The sequence below is a fragment of the Crocuta crocuta genome, unplaced genomic scaffold (genome assembly GCF_008692635.1).
Source record: "Crocuta crocuta isolate KB4526 unplaced genomic scaffold, BGI_CrCroc_1.0 scaffold394, whole genome shotgun sequence".
Classification (NCBI taxonomy): Eukaryota; Metazoa; Chordata; class Mammalia; order Carnivora; family Hyaenidae; genus Crocuta; species Crocuta crocuta.
Window position 1 is genome coordinate 506,213 of NW_027531920.1, and position 14,984 is coordinate 521,196.

A 14,984-nucleotide genomic window follows, 5' to 3' on the forward strand; every position below is an offset into this window, starting at 1 on the left:
TATTTGATTTAGGTAAGAAAAGCAAACATTTAATAGAGTACTTATTATGTACTAAGAAGTGTCAAATATTTTATAAATATTGATTCATGTAATTCTCCAAACAATCTTATGAGGTGTAGGGATGATTATGATCTTCATTTTACAGATGAGAAAGGTGAGTCACAGAGAGACTTAAGGACTTACTTCCAGGTCCAATCTTTAAGAACTGAAGGAGCTACTTGGGGGAATCTACTCCTGAAACCAAGAGCACACTGTATACACTGTGTGTTAGCTAACTTGACAGTAAATTATATTTAGAGAAAAAAAAAGAATAAAAGGAGCTACAATGTAATCTGGATCTAGAATTATATTCTCATAATCGTTATATAACCTTATTACTACATTCTACAGTCTCTCTCGGATTCACTCTTCAGTCACTAGGCCTTTGATTATGTTTAAGTTCATTAAAGATGCATGAATATAGGAATGTTGAAAATTTTCTTAGCTAGACATAGGGATCTGTATAGTTATGATTCCTAAGTCAGCAAGCATTTCCTTAATACCAATTCTGGCACTAGTGCCTTTTATTCCCATGACTTATTCATTCCATAACTGGAAGACTGTATCTCCCACTGCTCTTCACCCATTTTGCCTATCCTCCCAATCTCCTTCCCTCTGGCAACTCAGTGGTTCACTCACCAGTGTGTGATAAAATATCTCAAATCATGGTTCACACTGACAAAAAGAGGGAAGACTGCACTTGATCCTATCACGTGACCAAAGTGTTAAAAGCTATGGAATCAGAGGAGAGAAGAGGAATACGGTGGCAGTATAAGAGGACCCTAGTCACTCCTCATCCCATGAACACAACTAGATAACTATCAAATCATTCTAAATAGCCCAGAAATCGACCTTAAGACTGGCAGAACAAACTCCACAACTAAAGATAGAGAAGAGGCCACATGAAAGAAGGTAGGAAGTACAAAGATGAGGCTTGGGAGAAAACAAAGACCATGGCCACTGCAGTGGGGAGGTAGCTGCAGTGCAGAGAAGGGTGAGAGACAGACTAGCACACAGAGGAGCTCAACATGGGGAAGACGAATCTCCTTAGCAGTTGGTTTGTAAAGTGAGAGGGGCCAATTTTTGTGAGTTCTTACAATCAGTGGAGCTTAAAGCCAGGAATTTTAAAGATCAATGGGCTTGGCTCAGATAGAGCCCGAAAGGAAATGTGCTGCTCTTGAAGAGAAAGAAGGCAAACAACGCCTGGACATTCAGCATTTAAACAGCAATCTGAAGAGCACCTGAGCACACAGTGGAAGGGCTATTTGCTCATTTCAGAGTATGTCCCAGAGAGGCAGCGTTCATGGAAAGACCTCTCTGGGAATAAAGAAACTGGCAGACACTATTTCCCTCTGCTGTCTCTCAGCATAAACACAGAGCCACCTACAGTAACAACAGCACTGACACTTGCTACCTAACTAACTTGCTTACACCAAGTTCCACCCACCCATGCTGTGGTGAAACGACCCTTCCCACTCTCACTTGCCTCAGTCCCGGTGTGGCAAGCCCCCTCCCCCAGAAGACTGGCTCAAACCCCAGCTCACACTGTATCTGCCAACCTGGGAGTTTTGCAGAGCCTCTGTTCTGATGGCAGTGGCAATAGGTCCCATTTCACAAGCAGACCAGAGCATACTTAGTAAACACTCGCCAGATTCAGGCCAGGGACCAAACACGGCCCTCGATAAAGAGAGCCTCTGCAGGCAATTGGCCTGAAGGATAAAGCAGCCAGAACACAAATTCAGTGCACACAGAACACCCATTGGAGACACTCGTAGGCCCTGTGGAACAGGGGACACCACAAGGAACAGACAGCAAAACAAGAACTCTTCTTCATAACATCATTACCTTCAAGAACAGGAGGTATAGCTGACTTTTCTAACACAGAGAAATAGGCACAGAGACTTAGACAAAATGAGAAGACAGAGAAATTTGTCCCAAATGAAAGGACAGGACAAGGCCATGACTGGAGATCTAAGCAAATCAGATATGAGTTACTTGCTTGATAGAGTATTTAAAGCAATGATCATGGGGATACTCACTGGACTTGGGAAAAGAGTGGAAGACATCAGAGAGACCCTTAGCACAGAGGTAAAGAAGAACCAATCAGAGATGAAGTGTGCAATAAACGAGATTGGAAACACACCTGATGGCAATGAACAACAGGCTGGAAGAAGTAGAAAAATGAATTAATGACTTAGAAGACAGTAATGAAAAGTAACCAAGCTGAACAAAAAAGAGAAAAAGAATTATATAAAACAAGAATAGAAGTAGGGAACTCAATGACTCCATCAAACAATAAGGTTTTTATTNTTGGCTCAGGTCGTGATCTCGCTGTTCATGAATTCAAGGCCATATCGGGCTCTGTGCTGCCAGCTCAAAGCCTGGAGCCTGCTTCAGATTCTGTGTCTCCCTGTCTCTCTGCCCCTCCCCCACTCAGGCTGTCTCTCACTCTCTCTCAAAAATAAATGAATAAACATTAATTTTTTAAAAAAAGAATAGCTGAGGGGCGCCTGGGTGGCTTAGTCGGTTAAGCGTCCGAGAATAGCTGAAACTTCCCTAATCTAGGGAAAGAAACAGACATCCAGATCCAGGTTATGGAAAACCTCCAACAAAATCAACAAAAGGATATCCATACAGACATATTGTAATGAAATTGCCAAATACAGTGATAAAGAAAAAATGTTTAAAGCAGCAAGACAAAAGAAGACAGTAACATGCAAGGAAACCTCATAAGGCTAGCAGCCAGTTTTTCAGCAGAAATTTTGCAGGCCTGAAAGAGTACATGATATATTCAAAGTGATGAATGGAGCAAATCTGCAGACAAAAATCCTGTATCTAGCGAAGTTATCATTCAGAATAGGAGAGATAAAGAGTTTTCCAGAAAAACAAAAAGTAAAGGTGCTCATAACCATTAAATCAGACCAGAAAGAAATATTAAAGGGGACCCTTTGTGTAAAATGGAAAGATCAAAAGTGACAGTAGCTAGGTAGGAAACACAAGTTTAGTAAGTGAATATTTCTGTAAAAAATCAGTCAGGGGACTCACAAAATAAAAAGATGTAAAATATGACATTATAGGGGCACCTGGGTGACTCAGTTGGTTAAGTGTCTGACGTTGGCTCAGGTCATGATCTCATGGTTCGTGGGTTCGAGCCCCACATCAGGCTCTGTGCTGACAGCTCAGAGCCTGGAGCCTGCTTCAGATTCTGTGTCTCCCTTTCTTTCTGCCCTTCCCCTACTTGTGCTCTATCTCTAAGAAAAAATAAAATATGGCATTATATGCCTAAAATGGGGGGGAGAGGAGTAAAGAATGAGTTCAAACTTAAAGGACCATCAATGTAATATAAACTGCTATAAGCAGATGTTATATACGAACCTCATTGTAACCACAAATCAAAAAACCACTAATAAATATGCAAGGAATAAAGAGAAGCAATCCAAATATATCACAAAAGAAAACCAACAAACCATGCAAGAGAGAAAGACAAAAAAAGGATCAGAGAAAATGTTCAGGAAAAAAACTATAAAACAGTAATAAAATGGTAATGCATACATATCTACAATAATAACTTTCAATGTAAATGGACTAAGTGCTCCAATCACAAAACATAGGGTGGCTGAATGGATAATTTTTTAAAAGACCCATCTAATGCTGCCTAAAAGAGACTCATTTTAGACTTAAAGATACATGCAGATTGAAAGTGAGGGTATGGAGAAACATGTATCTGGCAAAAAGCCAGAGGAACAATACTTTGTATAAAACAAAATAGACTTTAAAACAAAAACTGTAATGAGACAAAGAAGGACACTATACAATAATAAAGGGCACAATCCAACAAGACCATATAACAAGTGTAAATATGCAACCAAAACAGGAGCACCCAAATACATAAAACAGTTAATAAACATGAAGGAACAAGTCAATAATAACACAATAATAGTATAGGACTTTAATATCCCACTTACATCAATGGAAAGATGATCTTAATAGAAAATAAACAAGGGAAAATGGCTCTGAATGACACACTGGAACATGTGGATTTAACAGATATATTTAGAATACTCCATCCTAAAACAGCAGAATATAGTCTTTTCAAGTGCACAGAGAAACATTTTCCAGAATAGATTACATATTAGCCCACAAAACAAGCCTTGACTCAACAAATTCAAGAAGATGGAAATCCTATAATGAACCTTTTCTGACCACAACGCTATGGAACTAGAAGTCAACTACATGAAAATATCTGGAAAGACCACAAATACACAGAGGTTAAATAACAAGCTACTAAACAATAAAGACATCAAGCAGGAAATCAAAGAAGAAATTTAAAAAGTATATTGAAACAAATAGAAATGAAAACACAGTGTCCAAAACCTTTAGGATGCAGCAAAAGTGGTCCCAAGAGAGAAGTTTATTGCAATACAGGCCTACCTCAACAAGCAAGAAAAACTTCAGATAAGCAACCTAACCTTACACCTAAAGGAGCTAAAGAGAACAAGAAACAAAACCTAAAACCACCAGAAGGAAGGAATAATAAAGATTAGAGCAAAAATGAATGATATATAGAAACTAAAACAAACAAAAAACAATAGAACAGATCAGTAAAACCAGATGCTGGTTCTTTGCAAAAAATCAATGAAATTGATAAACTTCTCAACAAACTTATCAAGAAAAAAGAGAAAGGACTAAAATAGAAGAAATCACAAATGAGTGAGGAGAAATAACCAACAGCACAGAAATACAAACAATTATAAGAGCATATTGTGAAAAACTATATGGCAACAAATTGGACAACCTAGAAAAAGTGGATGAATTCCTAGAAATATGTGAACTACCATAACTGAACCAAGAAGAAATACAAAATTTGAATAGACCAGTTACCAGCAAAGAAATTGCATCAGTAATCAAAACCTCCCGGGGGGGGGGGGGGGGCGGGCTGCAGGGGAGAGGAGAAAATGGGTGATGGTCATTGAAGAGGGCATTTGTTGGGATGAGCACTGGGTATTGTATGTAAACAATGAATCACTGGAATCTACCCCCAAAACCAAGAGCACACTGTATACACTGTTAGCCAACTTGACAATAAATTATATTTTAAAAAACTCCCAACAATCAAAATTCCAGGGCCAGATGGCTTCAGAGGCAAATTCTACCAAACATTTAAAGAATAATTAATACCTATTCTTCTCAAACTGTTCCAAAAATTGAAAAAAGAAAACTTCCAAATTCATTCTATAAGGCCAACATTACTCTGATAACAAAACCAGACAAAGGCATCACAAAGAAAAGAGGAACTAAAGACCAGTATCTCTGATTAACATAGATGCAAAAATCCTCAACAAAATATTAGCAACCTGAATCCAACAATATATTAAGAATCATTCACAAAGGTGAAGTGAGATTTTTTCCTTGGATACAAGGGTAGTTCAATATTCACAAATCAATCAACATGATATATCACATCAATAAGAGAAAAGAGTAAGAACCATATGATCATTTCAATAGATGTAGGAAACACATTTGTCCAAGTGCAACCATTATAAAAATCCTCAACAAAGTAGGTTTTAGAGGGTACATATCTCAACATGATAAAAGCCATCTATGAAAAATCCCCAGCTAATGTCATCCTAAATGGGGAAAAACAGAGCTGTTCCCCGAGGTCAGGAATAAGACAAGGATGTCCACTGTCAACACTTCTTTTCAAAATAGTATCGGAGGTCCTAGCCACAGCAGTCACACAACAAAAAAAATTAAAAGGAATCCGAATCAGGAAGAAGTAAAACTTTCACAATTTGCACATGACATGATTCTATATAGAGAAAACCCTAAAGATTTCACCAAAAAACTGCTAGAACTGATAAATGAATTCACAAAAAAACAAAAGAGCAACCTACTGAATGGGAGAAGATACTTGCAAATGATGTATCTGATAAGGGTTTTATATCAAGAATATATAAAGAACTTATACAAGTTAACACCAGAAAAAAAAACAATCCAATCAAATAATGGGCAGAAGACCAGAATAGACATTTTCCCAAAGAAGACATACAGATGGCCAACAGGTACATTAAAAGATTCTCAACATCACACTAATCATCAGAGAAATGCAAATGAAAGCCGCAATGAGATATCACTTTACACCTGTCAGAATGGCTAAATTCAGAAAGACAAAAAATAACATGTGTAGGTGAGGATGTGGAGAAAAAGGAACCCTCATGCACTGTTGCTGGGAATGTAAATTGGTACAGCCAGTGTGAAAAACAGTATGGAGGTTCCTCAAAAAATTAAAAATAATAATACCATAAGATCCAGTAATTGGGTATTTACCCTTTGAAAACGAAAACACTGATTTGAAGATATTTGCACCCCATGTTTGTGGCAGCATTATTTACAATAGCCAAGATATGGAAGCAACCCAAGTGTCTATTGATAGATGAATGGGTAAGGAAGATGTCACACACACACACACACACATACACACACACACAGAAATGTTACACAGCCATAAAAAAGGGTGAGATCTTGCCATTCGCAACAACACGGATGGACCTAATACCTCTAGGGTATTATGCTAAGTGAAATAAGGCAGACTGAGAATGACAATTACCATATGATTTCACTCATATAGAATCTAAAAAAACAAAATAAACAAAAAGCAGAATCAGATCTATAAATACAGAGAACAAACTGATGGTTGCCAGAGGGAAGAGGGGTGGAGGGATGGGAGAATGGGTGAAGGGAAATGGGAGGTACAGCCTTCCAGTTATGGGTTGAAGTCATGGGAATAAAAGGAATAACATCAGTATAGCAAATAATACTGTAATAGTGTTGTATGGTGACAGAGAGTAGCTACACTTGTGGTGAGCAAAGTATAACATAAAGATATTGAATCACTACGTTGTACACAGGAAACGAATGTAACATTATGTGTCAACTACACCTAAATAAAAAAATTAAAATAAAACAAGAATGGGTATCTTTATTAAAAACAGAAGAGATGATCAAAATATACTTCAATTCTTTATCACGACTAGTTAAGGACAAAAGTTAAGGAGAAAATGGAGAAGGCAAAGACAATGTATAAAAATACTAAGATATCTAGTGAAAATCTTTTCTGCAGAAAGCCTCTTTCTTATGACCTTTTGGGCTATTTCTGTTAAAGGCTCTTGGAGAGCTATTACAATTTTTGGTGAGTGTAGGCATCAATGGAAATCTCACTTCTACTTATGTGGGCTCTGCTCTGAGTGACGTTAAGTCAGGAGCTGAATCTAGCCCAAGGGCCAGAGATTCCTCATTCCTGACCCAACATCACTAATTTCTCTTCTAGAATTGGCTTGGAAATGAAATTGAGGTTATGGTCAGTACTGAGGAAGCCAAACGCCATCTGAATGACCTTCTTGAAGATAGAAAGATCCTGGCTCAGGATGTGGCTCAACTCAAAGAAAAAAAGGAATCTGGGGAAAATCCGCCTCCAAAACTCCGGGTAAGTGCCCTTATGGAAATACATGATCAATAATCAGACTCTGCACTCCCCAGAAACCCTCACAACTTTGGAGGATTACTGTCCTTTTAAAACTTCATCCTCATTCCTGCTGTTCTTCTTTGCAGAGGCGTACATTCTCACTTGCTGAATTGCGTGGTCAAGTTTCTGAGTCCGAGGATTCCATTACAAAGCAAATTGAAAGCCTAGAGACTGAAATGGAACTCAGGTAATGGGACCATCTCTAAGGCATTGTAATTTATAAAAATTTATGCCTGGAATCAAAAGAGAACCTATCAATCCAGTGATTCAAAAGCTTGTTTTTCACAGGCTTTGTGATGGTAGAGAAATAAGAGAACATAGCAATTCTTTTGAACCATACACATCACTATACACGTTAGGTACATTTTCTCATTAAGTCCCTCCCTATGAGGTATTATTACATTGTGTGTGGTAAGTATCATTCACTTGACCTTAAAGAGTTAAACAGGGGCAACTGGGTGGCTCAGTCAGTTGAACATCTGACTCTGGATTTTGGCTCAGGTCATGATCCCAGGCTTGTTGGACTGAGCCCTGCATTGGGCCCCATGCTGAGTGTGGAGCCGGGGATTCTCTTTCTTTCTCCCATTGCCCCTGGCCCCTGCCTGTGCACTCACTCGCTCTCTCTCTCACTCTCTCTCTCTAAAATGAAAAAAAAATTAAATAAAGATAAACAGAAGTTCAGAAATCTTAAGAAATGTGCTAAAGGTTATACAGAGCTGGAATTCAAAACCTGGTCTATCTAATTACAAAACCCATACTCTTTATGATGCACCACATCTTAGTATCTCTGAAATGCAGAACTGGCTAAAAACAAAATTTTAGAGGAAGTCAAGAACTGATACCAAAAAAGCTACAGTACAGAAGGAAGAGAAGCTTAAGAGATCATCGGCAAAGTACATATAATATAATGTATAAGGGAAGTTATCATGAGCATTAAATTAGATTAGTAAGTAAAGTATTTAACACAGTACTTGGCATATTAGAAGTGCTCAATGAACATTCTCTCTTTCTCTTTTTGTGGCTCTAAGACCATATATTATGCTGCTCAAATCACTATTACTATCTTTTAAGTATCTGTGATATCTAGAAGGAATCAAACTTTGATAGAGATTTTAGAATGTCTTTGAATAATAGAATTGTATCGCCCAGAAGCCCTTACAGATTATTGAATTTGTTTTTAGTAACACGCACTAGCTGTTTATCTTTGGATACAGCTATAAATCACTTAACATTTGAGTGTCTGCTTTTTGCTGCACTGGATGTATGCAGTTGGGATATATAGAAAATAGGTGGCATTCCTTGCTCTGAAGTGGAAATTTTTTAAAGACACAGTGGTGTGTTGGAATCATTTGTTAAAATTTCAGGAATGTTATAAGCTTTATTTTATTAAAAATTTTTTAACATTTATTTATTTTTTTTCAATCTTTACAAAGTGTTTATTTGAAATTTAGACAACATGCAACATTTATTTATTTTTGAGACAGAGAGAGAACATGAGCTGGGGAGGGGCAGAGAGAGAGGGAGACGCAGAATCGGAAACAGGCTCCAGGCTCTGCTGTCAGCACAGAGCCCTATGCGGGGCTCGAATCCACAGACCGCGAGATCATGACCTGAGCTGAAGTCGGACGGTTAACTGACTGAGCCACCCAGGCGCCCTGAAATTTTAAAAGACTTAAGGGGCATGAATTATCAGAAGAGACAGCAAAGGCCATTTAACCAATGACAGTTCTGAAGTGCTCTGGCTCACCTCTTCCAAGAAGCCTTTCCTGACTCTTCATCCCCCATTTTTCCTCCTCTTCTCTAATCTCCTTCAGAATTTAAAGTGCTAAATCATATGGTACAACAGATGTGTCATCTTTATATTTGTTAATTTTTTTACATTTATTAGTCTTGTCGATATAAATTGATCATAACCTTGTTGAAGGAAAGGACTATAGTTTTTTAATTTTTTTTAACGTTTATTTATTTTTGAGTCAGAGACAGAGCACGAGCTGGGGAGGGGCAGAGAGAGAGGGAGACACAGAATCTGAAACCGGCTCTAGGCTCTGAGCTGTCAGCACAGAGCCCGACGCGGGGCTCAAACCCACGGACCGTGAGATCATGACCTGAGCTGAAGTCGGCCGCTTAACTGACTGAACCACCCAGGCACCCCAAGGACTATATATTAGACCAGAGTTCTCAAAGTGTGGCGCACAAACCTCTGGCGGTCTCTGAGCAATCAGAACTATTTTCATAATAATATTACGACATTTGCCATTTTTACCACATTGACATTTGCCATGACCGTGCAAAACAACAGTGGACAAAACTGCTCATACTTTAGCTTGAATTAAAGCAGTAGTACCAATCAATCTTTACTGGTGGTCACCACCACACACTCTCTGCTTTTTTTTTTTTTTTTAAATGTCAGTTTTACTTAAGACTGACTTTTATAGGGGCACCTGGCTGGCTCAGTCGGTAGAGCGTAAGACTTTTGATCTCGGGATCATGAGTTCAATCCCCACATTTTTTTTAAGTAGTAAAAAAAAAATGGTTTTGATAAAGCAGTAAAAATTGTTAATTTTATTAAATCTCAACCCTTAAGTTCAAATCTATTTAGTATTCTATGTGACGGAATGGGAAGAACACAGACTACTTGTGCTCTGTGCTAAAGCCTGAGAGTTGTCTGGAGGAAAAGCACTTGTGCGATTGTTTTCCCATGGAACATTAGTTGTCTTTGAAAGAATGACTGACAAACTATGGTTATTCAGACTTCAGTACTTGGCAGACATTTTCTGAAAAGTGAACAGAGTGAGCCCGTCGCTTCAAGGAAAACAACTGGCAGTGTTTGTCACCAAAGTTAGAATTTGAGCTTTCAGGCAAAACTTAGAACATTGGAAAATTTTTATCTGCCACCATTGAGCTTGGCAGTTTTTCATAACTTTTCTGATGAGACCAGTAGTGATATTCACAATTTTTTATTTTTTGTATATTACATAATGAAATGTGTTCACATTTGGAGACTTTGCATCACTTGACATTGTCCAGATAATGTTACAGAAGCCTATATGGGTAAAAGAGCCATTCAGATTGCAAGACAAACTGATGGATTTTAACGTAAGAGAGTAAGAAAAGTTTACTAATAATGGTTTCAGATTCCACATTTCAACTTTAGGGAACTACCACNGCTTAACCGACTAAGCCACCCAGGCGCCCCTTGCAGGGTTTTAGTATAAATCGCAAAGAAGAGTATCCACAATTATATGAATAGGCTATTAAAATGCTCCTCCTTTGTCCAACCACATATCTATGTGAGGCCAGATGAAAGATAATTAATAAAGACATTAATTTCAACCAGAACACATCACAAAAGACTGGTTGCCGAGGGAAATGTGAGAATCCAGCTGTCTTCTATAAAGCCAGATATTACAGAGATTTGTAAAAATGTCAAACAACCCCACTCTACTCACCAAGTTATTTGTTTTAGAAAACATTTTTCATAAAATATATTACAATGGCTTCTTACTATTTTAAGTGAATTAATAGACATTTAATTTTTTCTCAGTTTTACTTTCTATATTGTAAATACCTATAGATATAATGTATATAAACAGTTTATCAGAGGTCCTCAGTCATTTTTAAGAGTGTAGAAGGGTCCTAGGGCACCTGGGTGGCTCAGTCCGTCGGGCATCTGAGTTCAGCTCAGGTCGTGATCTCACAGCTCATGGGTTCAAGCCACACGTCGGGCTCTATGCTGACAGCTAGCTCAGAGCCTGGAGCCTGCTTTGGATTCGGTGTCCCCACCTCTCTCTGCCCTTCTCCTGCTCATTCTCTCTCTCTCTCCCTCTCCCTCTCTCTCCCTCCTTCTCTCCTTCTCTCCCTCTCTCCTTCTCTCCCTCTCTCTTTCTATCCCTCTCTCCTTCTCTCCCTCTGTCTCTCTCAAAAATAAACAAACATTTAAAAAAAAGAGTGTAGAGTGGTCCTAAGACTCCAGGATTTGAGAACTACCATCTTAGATTATTTTGGTACCCATCTTCTTTTATAGTACTTTACAGAACAGCACGTCACACATATGCTAGTATGCTAGCTCTCAATGGACACATAGCAAAGCTGAAAAGGAAGCTACTAACAAAACTGCATTATTGTACAAACCTTGGTCTCAGGCCATACCTGATCAGAAAGTATCTGTAAGCTATAACCAGGGTCAATGGTATCTAGCCTTCTCAGAAACTTCACAGTCCTATGGAAGGCACATCAAGGTAACCTCCTGCAACACTAGCCGTATGTATCAATTTGATATTCTGTCCCAGCAAAAAACATCTACCTGCTTGTTCTTTTGAGATTTTTTTTTCCTTCAAGTATCCAACATGACTCTTATCCTTACATGGTTGAGCCACTATATCACAGTCTGAACTTAAATGGCCTCAAGACAAAGTCATATTACAATCTGTGCGCTACAACAAAAGCCTTACTGATACAAGGTTTGCATTATATGACCCATTTATTTCTACCTATATTTAATAAAATAAAACCAGGATTGGGGCACCTGGGTGGCTTAGTCGGTTAAGCGTCCGACTTTCGCTTAAGTCATGATCTCGCGGTTTGTGGGTTCGAGCCCCACATCGGGCTCTGTGCTGACTGCCAGCACAGCCNTTTAACTGAGGGGTATCCCGGTGGCTCAGTCAGTCAAACATCCGACTTAAGCTCAGGTTATGATCTCACAGTTCGTGGGTTCATGCCTTACCAGGCTCTGTGCTGACAGCTCGGAGCCTGGAGCCTGCTTCAGATTCTGTGTCTCCCTCTCTCTCTGCCTCTACCCTGCTACTCTGTCTCTCCCTCTCTCTCTCTCTCTCAAAAATAAACAAACATTAAAAAAATAGAAAAAAAGGTATTTAACTGGTGGTACCTCCATCCATAAAACTATTTGAAGTTTCTCCACAGAGCTCTCCCCCTCTCCTTGGGGTTGGGGATACTAGCAATGAGTCACACTGTTTCTTTTCCTGAAGGAGTGCTCAGATTGCTGACCTACAGCAGAAGTTGCTGGATGCAGAAAGTGAAGACAGGCCAAAACACCGCTGGGAGAATATTGCTACCATTCTGGAAGCCAAGTGTGCCCTGAAATATTTAATTGGAGAGGTAAGCATCGGTCTTCCTACCAGGAATTAGGGGCCTGGCTTGGTAGGTTGAAATAAGATGTTAGCCTGGAATACTGTCATAGTGCTGTTGCCAGTTTTCATGGTGGAAACTGCAATGACACTAGCATTAGGGAAATAGTTTTATGGGTCAAGGCTGGTGTGAACAAGTACAGGCCAGTCACTTAGAAAAATAGAGGACTTGCAAATTGATACCTGTCGTGCCTGACACGTAGCAAGTGCTCAGTAAACATCTGCTATTATTATTGGGAAAATATCAGGATGCCATAGGAGGCCACTATTTAAACATAAACTCTTATATCGTACTGCTTTTCGAAACACCAATGACATGTATATTCAAAAAGTTTAAGATACAGTCTAAAAAAGAGGAAACCTAATCATCTTTTGACATATAAAGATTCATCTTAAGGAAATCCATCCTCACTGACCCTAAAATAATATATCATCTTACATTGCCACAAGAGGGACCGAAGTTGATCAACTCTGGAGACTGAGGTATTTTCACTTTGAGACAAGCATGCAAACTCCAACTCTGAAGTTTGAGCAGTGTTATCCTTTATACATTTTTATACTGGGTGAGCAGATTTGCCCTACCAAGGCAATCCTGATTAGTCTTATAGACAGTGGTATCTGTGATGTTCACAGTGTGGGCCCGCAGAGGCTATAAAACTAGGCCAGCATAGGATATCAATCTAGCCTGAAGAGCCAGATCAACAGTCCCAGCTAATACGTCTACTAGTTCCAACATGTGAACGCAGACATTCTGAGATGGGCCATAATTGGCCATAAGGGTGTGTCCTGTGGATTTCTCTTTAAGACAAAGGAAGAAAGTCTTAAATATCAGAATTTGGACCTGTCAGATACTGTTTGTGTTCAGTGTATTCTTGCCTGGAGACAGAGCAAGAGATTAAATGACCTCAGCAGTGGCTCCTAGCTCTGAGAGATCTATCTCAACAGAAACTTGGGCTCTTGGCCTGAGTAGCATTGTTACTATTCAGTGGGAGAATCCATATGACATAGAAAAAAGAAGAATGGACTTGGATGTGGAGGAACTTTTCTCAGTCCATTTCAGGAAAGCTGACATTTTCCTGCCTAATGAATGGGGAAAGGTGGCCATTCTCCAAAGAAACCGATCTTCTTTTATCCCTTCCAGCTGGTCTCCTCCAAAATACAGGTCAGCAAGCTTGAAAGCAGCCTGAAACAGAACAAGGCCAGCTGTGCTGACATGCAGAAGATGCTGTTTGAGGAACGAAATCATTTTGCTGAAATAGAGACAGAGTTACAGGCAGAGCTGGTCAGAGTGGAGCAACAGCACCAAGAGAAGGTAAACTCTGGCAGGCCAAGAAGCTATACTGAGAAACAAAGTATAGCTTTTTATTATTAGTTTTGAAAAGATAGTGGGGAGAAAAAATTTTAAATAAAAAGATAGTAGGGGGAAATGAAGTTTCCTTCAAAAGACGCCACAGTCTTTTCCAAATTTTGCAAGCAAGGAACCTGAGAGAAATTATTTTGCAAAGTTTACACATACAGTGACTCTTAGCCTCCGGCGTTAAGACCAAGATTAACATCGTGGCTGTGCTTACTACTTCAGGCCACAAGAACAAAATGCAACAGGTACTTCTAAACCAGAGGAGTCATCTGGGTCACTGCTTGAACTAAGCCAGAATTCCTTTCTCCTCTTTCTTACTCCTTTGTCCCACTGGGTTGTATCTTTCTCTAGGTGCTATACCTTCTCAGCCAGCTGCAGCAAAGCCAAATGGCAGAGAAGCAGCTAGAGGAGTCAGTCAGTGAAAAGGAGCAACAGCTGCTGAGCACACTGAAGTGTCAGGTATGATAACTAGGCAAAGGTCTCCAGAGGTGGGATCCACAGGCCTGGCTGAGAATCCTGTCTGATTTATAGCATTGTACTTGGCAGCAAAGAGTAACCACCGAAAAGAGATTTATACTAGTAACCTCTGTGACCTTTTCACCCTATTTGATCAATTTAGGGGTATTTAGAATGTAACCACATATAGAATAACCTCCTTTGCAGTACAGAAATGACGGTACATACTCCATACCAGACTTTGAGGCCTCCTGTTTCCTTGCCTCAGCCCTGAGCTCTAAAAGAGTTGAGAAAGTTCAGTCATCCCACAGAATCCTAGGGGCATTCAGCTGTCTCTTCCTGAGCCTGTTTTGAGCTGAGACCTGACATGTTTGTAAAGTGCCTGAGGTCTGAATCTCTTCCAGAGGCTGGGAACACCACACCCTTTAGTAGCATGTTGGAGCACTATTTTATCCAACTTAGAATC

The 14,984-nt window shown here is 39.4% G+C and overlaps 1 protein-coding gene across 1 annotated transcript in view; it reads left to right on the forward strand.

Annotated features, from left to right (window-relative positions):
* KIF4A (kinesin family member 4A) overlaps positions 1-14,984 on the forward strand; it is a 118,877-nt gene that overhangs the window by 91,764 nt on the left and 12,129 nt on the right. Inside the window, 5 exon segments of the mRNA XM_077774969.1 lie at positions 7,367-7,522; positions 7,648-7,748; positions 12,547-12,676; positions 13,847-14,017; positions 14,414-14,521. Of these exon segments, the coding sequence (XP_077631095.1) occupies positions 7,367-7,522; positions 7,648-7,748; positions 12,547-12,676; positions 13,847-14,017; positions 14,414-14,521 (666 nt within the window).